The following is a 19,538-nucleotide window of genomic DNA, read 5'->3' on the forward strand; positions in this document are numbered from 1 at the left end:
GCCCCCCTCCCCGCCACCGCCGGGAGGCTGCGGCGGGAGCCGCTTTCTAGAGAATACGGTAAACATGTCCGCATCACGTGTGGCCGCCTCCCGCCGGCCGCGGCGCGGGGGACCGGCCGAGGGGAGGGGCGGGACGGGACAGCGCGCTCCGCAGCCCCGGCGGAGCGGGGCCACTTTAAGAGGCGCCGGGCGCCGCCGCCTCGCCCTGCCCGGCCCGGCGGAGAGCATGCCCGCGGCGCGGTAGGGCGGCCGGCTCCGGCACTATGGGGCTGTGTTACAGTCTGCGCTCCCGCCTGGCCGCCGCGCACCCCTCCGCGCCCTACGGCGGCCGCGGCGAGGCGGACATCCCTCCTTCCGCGGCGGCGGGGGAGCACGGAGACCCGCAGGTGCGGCACCGGCTGCGGCAGGACCTGGTGGCCAAGGAGCGGGCGGACAAGAAGCGGAGCAAGAGCATCGACAAGACGCTGAAGGCGGAGAAGCGGGAGTACAAGCAGACGCACCGGCTGCTGCTGCTCGGTGAGCGAGGGCGGGAGCGGCGCGGCAGGTGCGGGGCGGCCCGGAAGCCGCTCTCAGCGCCGGTGCCCAGCGCGCCCGGCGGCCCCGCGCCCGCGGAGTGGGCGGCGGCCGCGGGTGGGCCGGGGCTCCGCGCACACGTGGGCGGCCGCGCCTCGGCGCGCTCGGGTGCTGCCGCCGCCGCCGGGCGGGGGTCGCGGGCGCGGGGGGCTCTCGGCGGGACCCCCGTGGCGCGGCGGGAGGCTGCGCTCGGGTGCCGCTGCGGCGGGGCTCGGGCAGGGCCGGGGTGCCGTGCCCGGCGGTACAGCTGTCGCTGCGGCAGGAGCGCGTAGCCGGCCCGGGGGAGTGACCACCCTCCTCACCCTCCCTTGAAGGTGCTTTCTCTGTCGCTGCGAAGGTGCTGGGCCGCTTCCCAGCCCCCCAGCTAGGTGTTGACAAAGCCGCTCACTGGCACCGCAGGAGAAGGAGAGAGTTGTTTAAGCTGGTGCGATTTTACTGTACGCAGAAATCCTGGGTTTGTACGTGCGTTAATTTTTTCCCGTTGCCTTCTCTGCCTCTTAAAATCCACGCCGGGGAAGTTTCAGCCTGTAAGGCTGCGGCTTGTCTGATTCATCACTGCCGTGCGCTGGCACCTGCTTACGGCACGGCAGCATCCCCGGGGCTGTGCAGGGCAGGAGATGCTCCGGCCCTGGGCTCCCTTCCTGAGGGAAGCCCTATGGATAAGGCACCTTCTTTGTACCAGCCTGTGTTGTGCGATATCGGAGTTTGTCTGTTATGTGACTCCAATGCGAACGGTCATAGGAAGAGTCATGTGTTGGTCTTCAGGTAAGTCAAAGGCGTTTGGAAACATTCCCACTGCCCCTTCTCCCAGCACGCTGAAGGTGGAGCACAGATTATCCTGCACAAGTGGATTGCTAAACTCTGAACGTCTTGTAATAGAGAATATTTTGTAATGTCTGCAAATAACTTAAGAGCCTCCTACCCCCTGAGGCATTTGTGGTGCTGCATGTGATAAATGGCAAGATTTGGCCCTGATCTTTTTAGTATGTGTATATGGCCTGTAACAGAGGAGCTGAATTTTAAGAAGCTTTAGAAAACGATATCTGACATAGTTTTCTGAGTCTTAGTGGTAAAAGTTTTTATTCTAGAAGTACAGCCTCTTTTGATGTGGTTGTAGGTATACCGATGGGTGTTCGTAAGGATGTACTTTCTTCTTGTGAGAAGGGGTGAGCAACGCTTGTGTAAAGACTAAAGCTTGTATGCTGTAGCTGTACTGGTAAGAAATCACACCTCTACCCAGTGTGGCTTTCCTTTTAAGCACAGGATATGCTGTAGGAATTTTACTGTTTGTTTGTTTTTTACTGGTTGTTTGTTTTCTTTTTTAAATGTATTTAGAGTTTGTTCTGTAGTTGACAAGTGCTTGAAGAAGGAGCTGTGAGAGTTGTTTTTCTTTGTAGATTAAATAATTTGGAAAAAAAAAAACAACAGTAGGGCTAATTTTTATGTTAATCTGCAAGCCTTTAAGTCATAAAGACTATCTGATAAGCTTCTGTGTTTGTGGTAGGCAATATTTCAATTGCCTGGTTTTTAATATTGCTCCTAACATGTTGTGCCACAGAACTGGTTTTTGCCAGAATGACATTAAACATTGAGTGGGTTAAACAATGTATCTTAGCAGTTCAAAATTATCTATGTTGAAGCCAACAGAGAGCACATTCTTTGTCGAAGCACTGATTTATAAATCTGATGGATATGAGTCAGTGTTATGCTGGCAGTGGTTTATTATATTTCAGCCTGGACTTGAATAGCAGGAAGTCACTTTTTGGCCCTCTTATAAATCTTGGGATGCCTAAGAGACCCATTTCCCTGCTCCTTGCACAGAGACTGTCAGTTTTCCAGTTAGCTTCCTTCCCTTGCTGCTTCTTCCCTGCATCCCACTCTCACTGTTACTTGGTAAATTTTCTGTTTCTAAACTGGAATAAGAAGTTTGGGGTATACTGGGTTAAACTTTATGTACATCTGCAGGTATTGCTGCCACAGTAGAGTCTCTGTGCTGAGGCATAGGTGCTTATGAGTTGCATGTGCAAATTGTGCAGCATGCTAAAATTGAATGAGGGGGGCAGGAGCATCTGGCTGGGATTTAAAGCTGCAACTGAGTCTTCTTCCAAGGAATGGATTTAGAGTGGAGGGAAAAAAGACTGAAGAAGTGCAGAGCTAGGAATGTCTCCTTGCTTGGGATGGAAGGCTCAATGACAAAATCTGCAGTAGGTACTTATGATTTCTTACTTGTGCTCCCACCTTTTTAGGCTGCTGTGCTCCTGCAGGAGCGTATCCCTGACGTGGACAGCAAAGGACACCACGGGTGGCTCTTTCTTTGAGACTAATAGAACTTAAATGAAAACTGCACTGATGCTTCGGGTCTGGTCTGTCCCCAAGGTGAAATTGTTTTTAACATATGGCTGCATTAGCTTATATTCTTTCAAGGGCTGCCAAGTTGTGTTGCAAATCCGGAGCGTTTCCTCCTACCATGTGCTTGGCTGTACAGAATACAGGGAGTGCAGTCACAGGTGTTTTGATGTTGTAGTGTATGTAACATACCTTACAGCTGTAAGCTTGGGTCTGTTACTCAGATTAGTGCTCTTAAGCACGACTCATACTTACGTTCCCATGTTGCAGTTCCTTTTTTGAAAGGAGAAGTTCCTCACGTCATTGGAGTGCTGGAGGATGTGCAGTGTATGGGTGTAGTTACTAAGTGGGTATCTGTATGTCCTGTTACTTGATTTTTAGATGTCTCTTATCACTTTTTCCAACCCTTTTTCATCACCACAGATGTGTAAGGTAAATTCCCGATTCCTGAAACTTTTTTTTAATTTCAGTAGAGCAAAGATCTTATATATACTCTCTTTTTGAAGCGATAATCTGACCTGGTACTTGCAGGAGAATAGTTTTTTGCTTTGTTTTTGTGAAAGGAAAATGCACAATCAGGTGTAGTCTCACTGGATTTTGTTTAGTGTACTGTATAAGTCGTAACTTCAAGATTACAATCATTGTTATGTTGGCAATGTAGTGTGAGTTCAGGGTTACTACTGGGTATTGGAGGGTGATTTTCAGTGTGTGGGGGTTGTTGTTTTGTTTGAGAACAATCCTGATTCTAAAATTGAAAGTGTGTACTCATGGGGGAAAGGATTTTAACCTTTGCCATAAACAATTCCATTCTGTGTGATGGTAATGTGGGTCTTCTTCTATCTTTTTTTTTTTTAAGACTTTAAAGTAGAATTCAACTTAAATTGTGTTTTTTATCTTACCACAAATATCATATGAAAACAAGGATTCGTAGTCCTGCCTGAGGGGTTTTAATGCTTTTGTTGAGTTATTATTTTCCACCAAAACACCACACTGTTTTTCAGTTCTCTTGGTGTATGCGTTGCTTTACCATGGCCTTCCTCCTCTCCTGTGATCTGGTTTGCTGTAGGAGAGTGAACTTGGGCTGGTCTCCTCTCGGTGCTCTGCCAAGCTTTGTGTACTTAGTTTTTTTGCTCTCTCAGGCTGGACTTTTACCCATGTAAAAAGTACTTGTAGCCTTTTCCCATATTGAAAGGAAACATGGATGTCAGTATACCAATATAGATACATGCACTTGTCCTCTTAGGTATTTATATTAAACTACAATATGTTGAATAACGGCCATTCTAAATCTTACCTACATCAGTGCTTAAGTAAAAATAAATTTCTAACAGAAATATTTATATTGGTATAAATATGAATATAGGGCATGCAAATTTGAAGTTTTTATAGGGGGAATATATTAATACAGGAAGAAAAACATACTTTAAAAAGCTAGGAAATATCAGCATGAAGACTAACCACAGTCACCCTCTCAGCATGTACGCTGCATGTTAAAGCCCCTCTGGACTGTATAATTACAGACTGTCTTGTATGGTTTACATTGTATTTTTTTTTTTTCCACAAGGCTTTTGCTTCATTCAGGGCACAAGATGGATGTTGTGCAGTGAATGAGCAGCTATTCAATATTCTTATCCTCCTCATACAATGTGTCACCCTGTGCCCTATGTACGACACACCATCCATACCCTGTGCTGAATACAGAACTGTTGAACTCCTCGTGGGCTTTTCTGTAGTACTGATCACTGCAGGGACCGAATGCTTCATAAATGTCAGTGTATGGCACTGCTATGAAATGAGGTGCTATCAGTCTCCTTCTTTTGTGGCTGCTGGAGAGGAAAATGCCACCATAGAAAGACTAAGGCTAAATTTGTCCAAAGCTGATTTTCAATGTCCAGTCTTGGCCTAATGCTAATTTTTCTCTGTAGTACTCAGCTTTTTTTTTTGTAGTGTTTCATGTGTTTAGAGCATTGACCTCATGATTGTGAACACTCAGCACTTTTGTAGGTGAGCTTTAGATGCTCTTAAGTGCAACCCAGGGTGCAAGAAGCACAGATGGGTGTCCACTATGGAAGCTGTGTGCTGCTTGGTTGGCCATGGCAGCTCTGCAACGGAATGAAGCTGGTCTGGTTCTCCAGGGCAGTGTTTAATCCCACAAGATATCCTTTCCCTTGTTGTGATTCCCTATCTTGTTTGCTTACAGCGAGGTGGTTATCCTGATGCTGCTTCTCTTGAGGATTGGGTGGATGGGGAGGGGAAGAATCTGGTTGTAAAGACAGGCATGTGTTCAAGCCCTTGATGAAATTCCATCTCATAGGAGCTTGTCCTTGTTGACAATAGTTTCATTCACTTACAACCTATTTGGTTTTTGTGCTCTGTGCATTGTGGGCTAGAAGAGAGGGCATACACCCTGCAAAAAGGTGTATGATCCTTATTAGAAGATTTTTGACACTAAACATCTTATACCAAGTTGGTATTTAATTCCCTCCTTAAGAAAAGCAGGAATAGGAAACCCAAAAAATCCTGGGTTCCATCCTAGGAGATGCTTGTGATGCAAGTGTCCCGTAACGGGCTGCTCTGCTGATCAACCTGCCCCCCACGTGCTGCGATAGTGGCTTGCAGGGCGGCAGTACACGGTTGTTCTCCAAATGGGCTGTCATTAGTGGTGAAGGAATTACGATATTTTCCAATTGGATTCCCAGTAATTACCGGATACTACAAGAACACTTGGACTTGGGAATCTCTGTGGTTTCCATTCTGCCCAGTGCTTTCCAGTGCAGACATGACAATCCTGCTGTGGACACCAGGAGGTGGTATGGTAATTATGGGTCTTCCTTGACAATGAAGAGCCTCTGCAAGGCAAGTCCAACTCGGTTCCCACGGCTGCGTACCACGTGCTCTATGGCATAGAGTGCTACTGCCTGTAAGTTGGTAAACAAAGATCTTCTGAGTCTGGAGCATGTTCACATTGAAAAAAATACTGGGAAAGCTTTGCAAACTCTAACAAGGCTTTACCCAGTATGAAAGCAATGCTGGCTTCAGGACCTGGGGTGTGATTTGGTGAATGTTTGCTGAACCTCAGAGCAATGTAGCGTCTTCAGCACTGGCACCTCTGCACTTTAGATCACTTAGTAAGGCAGTTTCTCTCCTGCTCCCATTTTAAAATTTAATAGAAAGGAGACAGGCAAGCTACTTGTAATTCCCTGCTTTTTTCTTAGTTTTGGGTTTGTTTTTCTTTTTGAGTTCCTGACTTTGACTTTTTCACTTTTTCCTTGTACCACTTTCACGTTAAAAAAAACCCCAACAAAACCAAAAACATTAGTCTCAGGCAGACACATGACATGGAGAGCTTCAGCCAGCGTATTTGAAGTTGGGCAAAGTTTGAGCTGCTTCAAACAGGATCTGGCAATGGAAGGTGTCAGCATACCTGCAGCAGCACTGCTATAAAAGTGTTATGATGAAGGACTGCTAATGGATGGCATGCTGTATTGGTGCTAGGGTGATGTTCTCTGTATAGAGATCCAAACTGCAAAATAATTACTTTCGCAGTTACAGCTCATGCTGGAGGTGTGCTCTGTGCATATGTAAGCATGGATTTTTGTGGGAAAGGAGTGAGGAATCTGGGGCATCCCCTGATCCCTAAGACCAACCACAGCTGCGCAGTCACACGGCAGCATAATCGTACATGATCTCTCACCTTCCCCATCATATATGCAATCTCTGCGTTAGTGGTAATCTGTATTTTTATTCATTAAATGCCTAGTGGGATAAGGATCATCATCCCTCACTCTAGAGAGACTGCATTCATGTGTAGCCATGGACCTAATTTCAGAGTTATCAGAGACTTACTTTTAAAGCTAAAACTCTCTTTTTGACTATTGCTTTTTAGCTGTTTGTTCTATCTCTGTTATTCTGAAGGAAAGTAGCAGCTTTTCCTTCCCACCTGTAGAAAGGATGGCTGTGGCACCTACTGGCATCTCAAGTAGCGAGTGAAACCACCATGTTTCTTGCCTGAAAGAAGTTAAGACTCACCTAGCATGCAAGTTGACTGGAGTCAGTTTGTTATTAGGGCAGCTGAGTCCTGTGCTGTTCTCCTTTGGGAATGGGAAGAGGGTTTTCTGGTGTGAATGGGTGGCCTGACTTGAAAGGAAGATGCAAACTTGTGGAAATCTGTTTGTAGTCTCTGGTTACGAACAGGTTACCTACTGAGCACAGTATCAATTAAATGGTGGCATTTAGGTCTCACTTGTGCTGTTACATTTGTAACTAGTGAATGGCATGGTAGGCTCAAACTGCCCTTGGTTTAGGTGCAACAGGGCTGGCAGAGGCTTCTCATCATGTTGCTCAGTCAGCACCATCTGTTTCCAGAGCAGAGAAAATGTCTTGATTGCTTCCGTGCAACTGCCAGCTCCTCTCTGTGCTGGGGTATCTTAAATTGGACTGTCTCCTGTGCAAGGGTTTCTCTAGACCTGGCAGTGTCATAGTTGGGAATAGCTGATGGAAAAGACCAGAAGTGAAGAAAAGAGAGGAGAACTGAACCTGACCTGGTGCTGCTTAAAAACAAAAAACAACAACACAAAAAACTTTGGAAATAAATAAAATTAAAGAAAAGAACAGGAGAAGGAGAGAAGAGACCAAGTGCTTTAATGTTATTTATAGTTCAAACTTTACTGCTGTAATAAAGTACAGGCAAACTCCTCCTGTCTGATTCATGAGGCACTTGTGAAGTTTTGGAGCTGCCTACAAAAATGTTCTTCAAATTCGCTCATGTTTCTCAGCATTTATCTCCAATGTACGTGTTGGAGCTGTGTTTGTGTTGCTGTACGTGGCCTTAAAGAGGTGTCTGGGGCAGCTCAGGCAGGGCTGGCAGGTGCCTGAAGGAGGAATATCTGGACTACAGAGAAATTTTGTTTTCCTTGCTTGGGTTGGGTGAAAACCCTGCAGGCAGTGTCAGGGAAGTAGCCTCAGCTGTGACCACTCTGGTTTTCACACCTTATGTCTACTCCTTTTTTTTTTTTTTTTTCCTATTAAAAGAATCTAATAATTTCCTATTAACCCTTGTTCTTCATATAGCTTCCTTGGGAAGGAGAGATGAGAGGGACTCAGAAGAGACATGCAGAATGCCATCCCACCTTGACTCCACTATATCTTCATGGTCATGCATGTCATTATTCCTGCAAAAATTTCCATGCAAAACTAGAAGGACTTGTGTGTGAGTTAGCCTGTTAGTCTGCCAATAACACTGATGAAACTATGTGGCTGATGTTTTAATTTTTAACACTTTCAAGTGTTATTACTAAAAGCATTTGTACTAGCTGGTGGTTTGTTCGTGTTCTCCTTTGGCATCTCCTGTAACCTTAAGAGACTTTTCCAGAAATAGCTGAATATTTTTGCCCTTTACAAGTGAAGGGCTTAGGCCCTTTGAGTGTTCCTCATAAATAACCTCAACATACTGTTCAGCAGGGTTAGACCTTATAGTAGAAGAGAAACTCACTGGCATGTCCATCCTGGCCATAGTGTTTCAATCTAAAGGGTGGGCTTCATGCTATTTGCATGAGCTAATCCCCATTGCTCTGTGTGTAGGTGAGCTTCTTACATGAAAATGTGGGCCACCTTCGCACCAAATTTTGGTGCTTTTCCAGTGCTGTCTGCCTGTGAACAGCCTCATGGAGACGATACCTTGGCTTCTGGAGCTCCGCTTGTGCAGAGGCATCTAGCAAGATGCTGAAAAATGTGTTAGCCAGCAATCCTAGCTTGATCAAAACCTGTAGTGTCAGAAAAAAGGGATTCACAGTCATCCCAATAGAAACGTAGATAGTTTCCTTATGATTGTTTTGTGTGCTATGGATACCCACACATCTCCGTGAGGTGTGCTCACATTCAATGAGGAAAAACCTTGAAGAGCACAGTTAGTTGTAATTACATGCAGCTCTTCCTTGGCTCCCTTAAATTTGGGAGTGTACTTATTCACAAATATGCATGATTTCATTGAATTCCTTCTAATTGCTATAATTTAGAAAAGGCAAGGAAAAAAAAAAACCTCTGAGGACAACTCAGATACTTGTTGTAAGAAAGCCCAGTTACCAGGCATAGAAATCCATAGCACTTTAGATATTCAGACCTGAAGGATGTGTCTCAAGAAGGGAATTTGAACTCCATGACTTACTCTCATTGTTCCCCTGGTCAATGAAGCATTTGAGGAACAAGTCACCATATGCTTTATAAATAGCTCAACTGAAGTGTTCTTTACTTCCTCTAATGTGTTCCCTCTGCAAAGAAAATCCACAGTATCTGTCTCTGAGCAGCATTTTATAAGATTTGCATGTCACTAAAAGGAAAAGAAAAATAATTCTCTGCGTTGAGAAACGTGGGGTGGGTGGGGAGGCGAAGGGTGTTAAACAGATGTCAGAAAGTTGCTACTATTTATTTTGCCCACTGAAGGAAGTGGATGCTGAGGAGGATGAGGTTGGTTCCTAACAAGGAGTAAGATGCAGCTTTACAATCTACAGTCTTGCTCTGTTTAGCTACCTTAGTCTCTGCTGCATTGTGTCAGGGTGTGTGTGCTGAAATTCCTGGGAAAACACAGATAAATTCTGATTCAAATTGGAGGAAGAGTTGGGGGGGGAAGGGGTTCCTCCAACTGAAGGACTATTCCTTTGCTGTTTTCCCACCCTAAGCACCATTAGATCTCCTTGCAAGGAGGGATTTGCATATTAAAATCACAGACAACACACCAGCTGAACAAACATGATGCCTCCCATCCCCTGGTGTATCTTCATCCTGGGATGCTGGGCTCGGCACTAGGCTGTCCATGTATTCAGTGCTATTGTCAGAAGCCAAATCCACACGCTTCCACCCAGCGCAGCTCCGCACAGGTTTGTTTGTGTGTAGCGATGGTGCCTCCGCTTCGTGACTTTGACCTCAAGGAAGTACGTCGGGTTCAGTGGAAAAACAAATGGAGGGAGAACCCATCCCCTGCATGGGGACGGCGTTTATCGCCGTGCCAGTGGGAAGGAGCCGCGGGAGCTGCTCCTGAAAACGTCTCCTGCCGCTTCCCTGTCAGCCAAACGTCGTTTATTGCGTGAGGTGGAGTTCTGCCAGTGTGACTGGAAAAGTGGTTTTGTGTGGATTTTCGTGGAAGAGGCGTTCATTTTTAAAGCGCAATTTAAGATGTGACCGGAGAGCTTTCTGAGCTCCTGCTGAATCCGCTGCTGGAGCGCGGGCTGCGCCTGATGGGCAGCTCTGGTGGGAGATGCTGCTGTGGAATGGGGGGAAAAAACCCACTTCATAGGGTTTGTCCTTCTCTTTCACTGTGACACCCTCATCACGCATTACACCACAACCTCTTCCTCTTCCCCTCCCCACCCCCTACCAAACAACATTTTTAGTTTGTGGCCTATATTTGTTTGGTTTTGCATTTTTCCTGGTTGTTCTTTATGCTGAAATCTCAAGCTCACTGGTTAGCCGGGAGGTTTTCTGGAGCACTGGGGAATTGTGGGATTGGGACTTTATAAGGGGAGGAAATGGAGACACTGAGGAGAAGGACATGCTATTGTGAGCTGAAAATCTGCATTAAGATTTTGGTTTTATAAATACCAGTGAAAACTGTCTGCTTGGGAGAAACGTACTTCGTACAACGCTCTCTTGATGCTTTCCTTGCCTTATCTCCACACAGGAAATTCACAATTTGATTGACCTGCTTTTTCTCTGTTGATTAAAAACATATAACAAATACCTTTTAGACTGTAAAAGCTGAAAGATATTTCTCCTCTAAGCCTGATTCCTTAACACTGCTTGTGCTCTCGTTTCTCTCAGCTTCTGTGCAGTTTAATCCCTCATCTGTCGTGTTCTGTGGGTTAGGTGGTGAGCGATGCAGGGCTTGATTTGCAGATATTTTGGAAGAGTATGTGTTTATTTTTAAAAACACTTCAAGTATTCACAAGGAAAATACTCCTTCGTACCTGTTTTTCCCCAAAACCAAAATCGAGATAAAATTTGAGTGGATATTCCTTAAACACGCGTATCCAAAAGTGCCACGTGTGCTGCCGTTGGGAAGTCGGAAGCGATTCGCAAATAGGTGAAACGGGTGAAATTTCATTCTTGGCCTTTGGCTCAAACCAGGAGTTTGTCTCGCAGACTCCACAGCAGTCCTGGCGATTTCAATGGGATTATTCACGCGCGCGAGGGCAGTGTCAGCCGGCCGCGCTCGGAGCCAGCGGGAACGGTGAGTCACCTGTGTGCCGCCGTCCCGTCGGAGAGGGGACAGCACTCCAGCCCCTGGACAAAGTAACGGTGACACACCGTGAAATCGTGCGTCATCCACTTCAGGGCAGAACCAGCCAACTTAGCCTGAGTACCACTATTGGGCCCAAATTGCAGTTTGCTGTATAAAGGAGTTTAAGAAAGAAAATGTTATCTGAAACTTTTCCTGGTGTTGAATAATTCTGTATTAGGGTTTGAGAATCTGTTGCTCCTGGTGGAGGTCTAAGCAAAAACTAAACACTGCAAAGATATTTACCGTTGAGGCTTATTTTGGGTGGGGGATTAGGAAAGGCCTGATAAGTTATGTACTTGACCGCATGTAGTTAAAAATATTATTTGGAATATAAACTTCCTTGTCTGAAGACCAGCTTTATGCACGACGTCAAGAAGCACAAAAGCAGTTCTCCTCCTGGCCTCCATAAGTATACCTTAATGCTGCTGAATCCTGGAAATTATGCAGGGCATGCTTTTTAAATGTTGATTTTGACTTCTTGCCTGAGACCAAGTGTAAAGTCTTTCCAAGGAAATACTTAGAAGACTTGCAACGAAACCCAAAAAGCTGCTGCCAAACCTTAGTTTTTAGAAAGGGAGTAAGGGGCAATCCACACTGTTAAAAACTTTCAGTTGTTTGTAATTAAATCCCCTTCTTCTGTGCACAATAAACATATACTTAGAAAAAGATCATTTTACATAATACTTACGTGGTTAACTGCTGCTCTTCAGCTGCTAAAAATCAAGCAGTAGGTCTGCTATTTTAGTCTGGAAAGGTTACTGGGAGCTGGGAAACCAGAACTGATGCAGCTGTGCCACCGCAGTGGCACGTATCCACGTATCCAGTGGTGACATGCAAATCGAGCCAGGGAATCCTTTTCTCGCTGTGAACTGTCTTTCCCACCTCTGACTAGTTGAAGTTTGTTTTGGATTGACAGGGATGGGAATGAAGAGGAGATAAAAATATCCTGTCCGCACATCCCTCCCTGCCAGCAGCGGCACCACTGGTGGCTTCGGTGGAAGCCATGCGATTGCAGGAACTTCTCATCACGTGGCTTGCTTCTTTGAGGGCTGGCAGGAGTCGGGACCGCTAAGTCCTCACTGGTTTCCCCACCCTGAGGTTGGTCTGCCACAGTTCGTTCAAGATCGTTTTAAGTCCACTGCCGTTATTCGTCTGGAGGACAGGATTTGTAGGATGGAGACACCAGCAGCTCTTGCTGACAGCTGCTCCTCTTCCCAGCTGGAATTCAGGAGATGCCCCTGGAGCTGAAGGAACTGGTAGATCTGTTGAAAAACCCAGCACAGATACCACCAGAGGGCAAAGCTTGAGTGAGATTTTGTACCTCTTGTGCAGAGAAAAGATGCCACAGTATTGAGGCAATGTGGCAGATTCATGATGCCTCTGCTTATGTCTTGGAGAAGGAAGTCAGTTTCAGGCTCCAGAGCAATCCATCACTTGTCCATACCGCAATCACCTCCGCTTCTGTTGTTATTGTTGCTTAATGCCAAAGATCAAACTGTGTTTGTGTATATACACATTTGTTATGGCTGCAGAAGGGCCATCACATCTTTCAGCCCCAATCAAGGTTGGCACCTTGATTTTGCCAAGCAAAGTGGCCAGTAATCTCTGATTTTCAGTTAATGAAGTTGCTTATAAAATCAGATCTTCTCCCTTGTTCTTTATGCGCTGTTTGCTAGATGCTCAGACACGTAGCCCTAACCAGGAGTTCAAATGAGGGCAGGAGGCTGCTCCCACCAGCGACAGACAAACACTTTCAGAGACTGTTCTGCCTTAGACCTCTTGCAGGTGGCAGTGGTAGTGGGGTGGGGGACAGGAGGTGGCTTCTTATGTGCCTAAGAGCCATCTGTTTGTTTGATGTTTTGTTGTTTGATTGTTTTGTTGTTTGGTGTTTTTTTTTTTAAAAGGCCATGTAGCATTTTGTTTTAACTGTTACCACTCTGCCGGTACTGCTGGGATACTCAGTCTCGTGGCAAAGGGGCGAGAATCCTGCTTTGCTGCAGAATGCATTTCAGCCTGAGTGCGAGTTTATCCGGGAGGTAAATTTTGTGTTTAACTTTGGCAAGGGAGGGAATTTTTTCTAGAATGGTGTGAAGAAATTGTCAGTTGTTACTAGGCAGGTTGGAATTGCCCTTGGGTGCTGTGAAAGAATAGACAGAAGGCATGGAAAGAGCAGAGAGGAGCAGCTGAGTTGTATTATCTAATGAGTGACATAAGAAAACCATGAAGCCTTGCAGAGCAGATTTGTTAGGATTTGAGATGAAAATCCTTGTTGCTTGCTGAGATTATCCGCCAGCATATGGCAGGGAATGTAACAGAGATGTAGAATTAGCTGCTAATGATCTGGACACCTCTTAGAAACAGATGTTTGTAGTCCTGTATAAACTGCGTGCTGCTTAATTCTGCTGAAATCTGGATTACTCAACAACAGTCTTGGCGTGGTACTCGAATGCTTAGTGTCTGCATTTCCTGCTCATCTCACTCAGTACAGATCAACTCTTTCTTAGGAATACGGCTGCAGTAATTCAATCTGAAACTGGAATTGAGAATTCAGGAAACCACAATCAACAGGGTGATGGCAGACGGCATTAGCCAAGAGCCAGCGAGGCAGTGTGGGGGCTGTGGTCATCTCTTCAGGAAACCCAGTACATCTCCATTGCACCACGGCACCACCCTGCTACTGTTGCTTGAGGACGGGCAGTACTCGTTTGTGCTTTCTTTGGAGGATGAGTTATTGATAGATTTCTATGGCTAACGATGCTGTGATTGAGCAGAAATTTGCTCCCGGGTTTAGGTGTGAGTGGCCTGGCTTTTGGAGGCAGAAGGGTATTGTTAATGATGTGTGTTTGTTCCTTAGATGATGCCTGGCTGATCCACGTGCATACGTGACAGCGTATTGTCATGTGTTGCTTTGGCTGTGGAGGAATGCAGGAGATAGGAGCCAGCCATATATGAATGGAGGACTTCATCCTTATGCCAGCTTTAATACCAAACTAGAATTCAGATTTTTATGTGTGGAACATCAGAAATTCACTGTTGCTCCAACAGGAACAGTTTCTGTCAGTTTTTACCAAGTCTGTGTTAAAAACTATTTAGTTGATCCTTATTAAAACTTTTAAGCATCATCAGCTTGAGCATCCTAAGTGGCAGATGCTGAACTCCATGTCCGCATACCATTGAAAACAGGGAATGAGTTACCTGTGGTCTACAGCTTGTAGCGCTGTGAGAAGGCTCATCTCCCTGGAACCACTGCTGATCTCCATGGGTGTTGTCCCTGAGTAGTTGGTCTACTCCATTGCGTTGTCCCTCTTGGTTTGCCTGCTGCTCCTTCCCTAGCACACTTTCCACAGCTGCAGTGTGTCAGATCTGCTTTCAGAAAAATACATTAGTATACAATTCTGAACCCGGACCACTGACAGGATGCTTTCTAAAACTCATCTCACTTTTATTTTAACAAATGCCCTATCAGAACCTCTTTTTCCATAGCTCCTTCTCTCTGGGCTCTCAGTTCTTTTTACAGCTGCTTCATTCCCAGCCTGGTCCCTTCCTTCTGCTGCCAGCAGTACAGAACTGGCACCTGGTGAGCGTCTTGTCACTGCCGGGTGTTCTGTTGTCCTTTCTATCATTGTCTTATCTCAGAACTCACTCAGCAAAGGTGGTAAGTGCCTCAGTTCCTCTCTGATGCCTTAAACTGCGCTTCAGGTCCTCTGCACCTCACTCAGCTGTTTCCTAGTCATGGAGATTGCTGAATTCATTGGTACCTCTCTTGCTTCCATGAAGTCTTCTTGGTAACTGTCTTCTACCACACGTGCCCAGGACTGACCAAGGCTCAACGCTGCTGCACAGACAAATGCCTAATGCAACTCCCCTTTGTTACATGTTTCCTATCAGGTAGTTTTGGTACACCCTTTCTCACCGTGACTTTGAGCTGTTCATAAATACCTGACTCATCCTCTCTGTTGTTGAAGGCACCAAAGTTTCTAACTCGAGGTGTAGCTTTCCCTGGGTTCTCTTTGGGGTCTCTGCATTCACTTAAGCCTTACTTAAGCAATCTGCTCTGATAATGCTCTCGCTATGCTTGTATTTCTTTATGTTCAAAATAATGCTTCCTAAGGTCTCTTAATTTACTTATGTCAATTTGGATTACTGGAAGACATCCTGTTGGGGCTGGAAGCCTTTATTGTTCACAGGGGAAAAAAGTTTGTTAGCTGTCAGTTCAGTTCATCTTTTTCCACCCCTTCCTTCATGTTAAACTTCCTTTTGGACTTAATCTTTTACAGTGAAAACAAGACCTTAACCTCAACCTTTCATAGTAAGTTAGATTCTTTTGACCTGGCGTCATCTTATTACAAAGCTTCGCACACTGCAGTACAATAATATTTTTCTTGTGGTGTGATGAACAGCACTGCAGCCACTGTTCCAGATGGGGTAATTTTTCTCTAAATTAGCAACTGTCTTAAAAGATATTTTCTGTGGCTTCCAAACTATGTGGTATTGCTTGAACGAAAATGTAATTCCACTGAGAGATTTCAAGCCCAACTTTTGCAGGGCTTCTAGAAACAATCTTTTAAAAATTTATTTGCACAGTCAAAACAAGTTTGCTAGCGTACTGTGTTTTCATTTTGAAGCTGCATCTTTAGAATCAGATTGAAAATATGAATATTCTCTGATATATTTTCTCACAGAACAGATTTTTCATGCAGGCATTTGCTTGAGTTCTCCTTTGTCACAAACAAATGTGGAAAGTGCAATAAATCATGAAAAATCCACCAGAATATACTACAAGCCTTAGGATCATAGGCACCTTCTTACAGATGTAAAGCCTTATGGACAAAAAATAAATCAAGAAGCCTCAAAAACTCAGAGTTTCTGAAAATGCCTGGTGAAGTGATCAAGGGACTGGACTTTGACCCCCTGCAATATCAGGGAAGTTGGTAGATGAAATATGAGAGAGGGTGGAAAGGCTGAGAACAAGAAACTGTTTTGTTTTGGTTTTTCTTTTAAAAAAAACCAAACAACCAACCACACACAACAACAACAACAACAACAACAAAAACCACACACAAAAACCTACCACCTAAATGCCTTTGACAAAGACAAGTTGGATAGTTCCATATAATCCTAAACCCTAATTTTTTTAACGGTTCCAACAGATCGAACTTGGTCATTGTCTTTCACTGGGGAATTAGGAGTTCATCCATGCAACCCTGGAAAATGTTGGAGGACACTCCTGGAGGTTTGTTCAGAATGGAAACCATTCAGTAACCTGACAGGCATATGGCCTGTGGTTTTGTCACCATGCTTAACACCAAGGAAAGCTGCCCCTTAGAGAACCTGGAGGGTGTGAGAACCCCGCACAGGGTAAGGATACAGTTTTTTGTACAGATGGTTTTGCCTGAGTGAGTGGCAAGAGTAATAATATCACACTGACATACTGAAAAACCAGGAATACTGGTGATCACAAGAAAGTGAGAATTGGTCTTGTGCCACTGGTAGTTAGTACAGTGCCTAGATGTAGCTACTCTGTGGTTTGTTTGTTTTTTTTAATACTCAGATTTCAAATAATCTTTCTTAATAATAATAAGTTTTATTTACAACAATTTTATGCAAATGAGTGATTTTTGTTATATTGAATTGCTATTTAGTAATCCACGTGATGGTGAAACTTTATTTTGACTGCTAGAAAGCTCTTAGTTTTCAGACTGTCAGTTTCTAAATAGTTGGATTTAATTTATTCCAGAGAAATTCTAAGACTTTTGAATGGTTATTCACCTGATATGACTGGCATGGTCAATAGCTAACTATTAGACTTACACCTGTGCTGTTTCTAAGCCTTTCAAGATTGTGGGATCTGTCTACTACTTTTGAGTTTGCAGTTCGGTCCCATGTTTTTGTGTCTCTGTGTCCATCCTGACACGTCTGTCCTGAGCCATCAGTACACTCAGGTGTTCCCTCTGTTAGGCAGGACTTTTTTTAATACCAAAAGCAGAAGGACTGATCCAATTTTTTTACAATTTCACCAAGTGAAAGGTCCTGAACCAAGTTCAAGCCTTGCCCTGCAGCATCACATCTGCGCTTTCAAGACTGGGCGGCTGTCGCCCAGTCCATGATTCCCACGCTATGTTTCGGTGAATAGCCTGGTACAGGGTAGTGTGCTCTGTCGAGAGTGATGACAGCAAAAGTCACTGGGCAAGACCTGATGGTGAGCAAGAATAGCTCTTTGTGTTTGTGCACTCGGAGTGGAGCGCGTTTTGTGTTGGAGTGCAGAAATGGCTCGTCCGCTCACGCTGGAGGCCTGTGAGATGCTGTTGGAGCTATTGTGTTTCAGGAGAGAAAGTGGGATTTTTGTGTAACCGAAGCGCTAAAGCTGTGCCTGTGGGGTGGGAGGGATCCCTGCCAGCTCCCCATGGGAACAGAGCTGGGAGTGCATGAATTTCTTACATCTGTGGGGGTGGTTTGGTTCAGTTGAGCTCTCCTGTGAAGATCTTGCAAGAAGAGTGCGTGTCTTGGTCATTAGGAATTTCTGTGTTGCGTTATTAGATGAGATTTCTATTTACTTTTTAGCTTTATCCTCCACCTGCATCCCACTGTGCATAAAGAAAATCCTGCTTCTGTCACTTGGGAAGCAGCAGTTTTCCAGCGTTTCTTGAAATTCGCTCCAGAAAGAGATTATGTCACATCTGACCCAGATGCTTACGGAAAACAGAAGTGTCTCAGCACAGTGAGTTCTAGGAGAGACCTTCACATGCAGGAGCCGATCATGGCAGTGAGGACAGTGTTGGGGGAAGAGGGCTTTTCCTTGGGTTGACTGAAGGAACAGCCAAACACTTTGGTTTTAATTAGTAAGGGAGAGCCAAATGCTGGCTGGCCCTCTTTCCAAACTGGACCTTTCAATTTCTCAAGTGGGAGTGGTGTTCTTGGACCTCTAAAACCTCCAATGTATTTTCTCTCCTGTCCTTTCATTAAGGATTTGTTTGTTGACACTTCAGTGGGTTGTGGCTCTAATGACAGCAGCCCTTGTGTCAACTAAGACAGAGCTGCTCACTGTTGATAGTTCCTGGCTTTGTGTCTGCTTCCTAGATGTGATCCGGTAGAGATTCTAATGATCTTGTAAGTTATAAGCAGGAATAAGTCTCAGTACAAAAGATAATTAAGTGGATTTTTTGTATTTCCCCAACTGTCCCCTGTGCTTATCTGTGGACCAGACAGACAGACGACAACAATGGTATGCAGGTCTTTGTCAGGTATTTCTTTAATAGCTTGTCTGCAAAAAGCAGATGCGTAGGGTGAAACAGACTGCTCCTACTTACTCAATAAACATTTAAAGTTAGTTCTGGACATATTCTAAGATACTTTTTAATGGAAAATAATTGGCTGAACCTACCATGGCAGTGTTTCCAGTGAACTGAAGTGGTATAAAGTTCACATTTACATTTCTTTTTATAGCTCAGAGGGTCTCATCTTAAAGGGGTTTTAACAGGTGCCAAATGTTCTCAATATCTGTCAAGGTCAATTATAGATGAGATTTTTATTTGCATGGAGCAGGAAACATGAAGCATCTTATTGGAATTGTTCCTAGAAGGTTTGAGCTTAGCAGACGTATGAGGTTTTTGTATGTCTTGGTAAAATGCTAAATCTGAAGCTCAGCAAATTACTATGCTGGCAGTCAACAGAAGATTCCAGCTACACTGGTTCGGCAGGAAAAGATAGGAGATTGAAAGATTTCCACCCCTGCCAAATGGAGATCTCTTGGTAGGTAACTGATCCTGGGGAGCAGCTCGGCTGTCTGTCTGCCCACCGTCTCCAGTCCCGTTCAGCCTTCTCAAGAGCTTCAGCAAGCCAGAACTCCAGGGTAAAAGGTGCTCCTCCAGTTTCTAGCTATCAACAGAGATGGATATCATGGCACAGCAAAACTGTTAAAATCGGACATGCACTGTTTGTTATTACTTTTGAAGCTTAACTCTTAACTAATCATGGTACAACATAGAAGAAAGGTTTGTTCATTATCTTTGGAGGTAAACTACTTGGTCACTTTGTGCTCTATTCCCTGTTTTATTATCTTTTCTTGACAAATGTGGATTTTAGGGCATATTTCTTTGATTGCTTCCCCTTATTAACTTTACCTCTGCCTTTTTACAATTGCAAATGATTTTTGACATATAAGCAGTAGTCCTTACATGAATGTATTTTTATAATGCTGATGCTGTAGCTGTCTCTAAGCTTTGGCGAAACTGCCTATATACTTTAGGATGCGTTGTCAAGCATACTTTATCATGTTTCTGCTTTCTCAAAATTAAGGTCAGACATTTTCTAAAACACTGACAAGGATGTTTTTAAATACTGACTTCTT

General features: G+C 44.7%; 1 protein-coding gene across 1 annotated transcript in view; it reads left to right on the plus strand.

Moving 5' to 3' along the window:
* The first annotated feature begins 263 nt into the window (after positions 1-263).
* Positions 264-19,538, plus strand: part of GNAS (GNAS complex locus) — a 158,741-nt gene continuing 139,466 nt past the window's right edge. The window contains exon 1 of the mRNA XM_086622691.1: positions 264-516. Within this exon, the coding sequence (XP_086478817.1) occupies positions 264-516 (253 nt within the window). The remainder of the gene's footprint in view (positions 517-19,538) is intronic.

This window comes from Tauraco erythrolophus, chromosome 18 (assembly GCF_009769465.1).
Source record: "Tauraco erythrolophus isolate bTauEry1 chromosome 18, bTauEry1.pri, whole genome shotgun sequence".
Taxonomy (NCBI): domain Eukaryota; kingdom Metazoa; phylum Chordata; class Aves; order Musophagiformes; family Musophagidae; genus Tauraco; species Tauraco erythrolophus.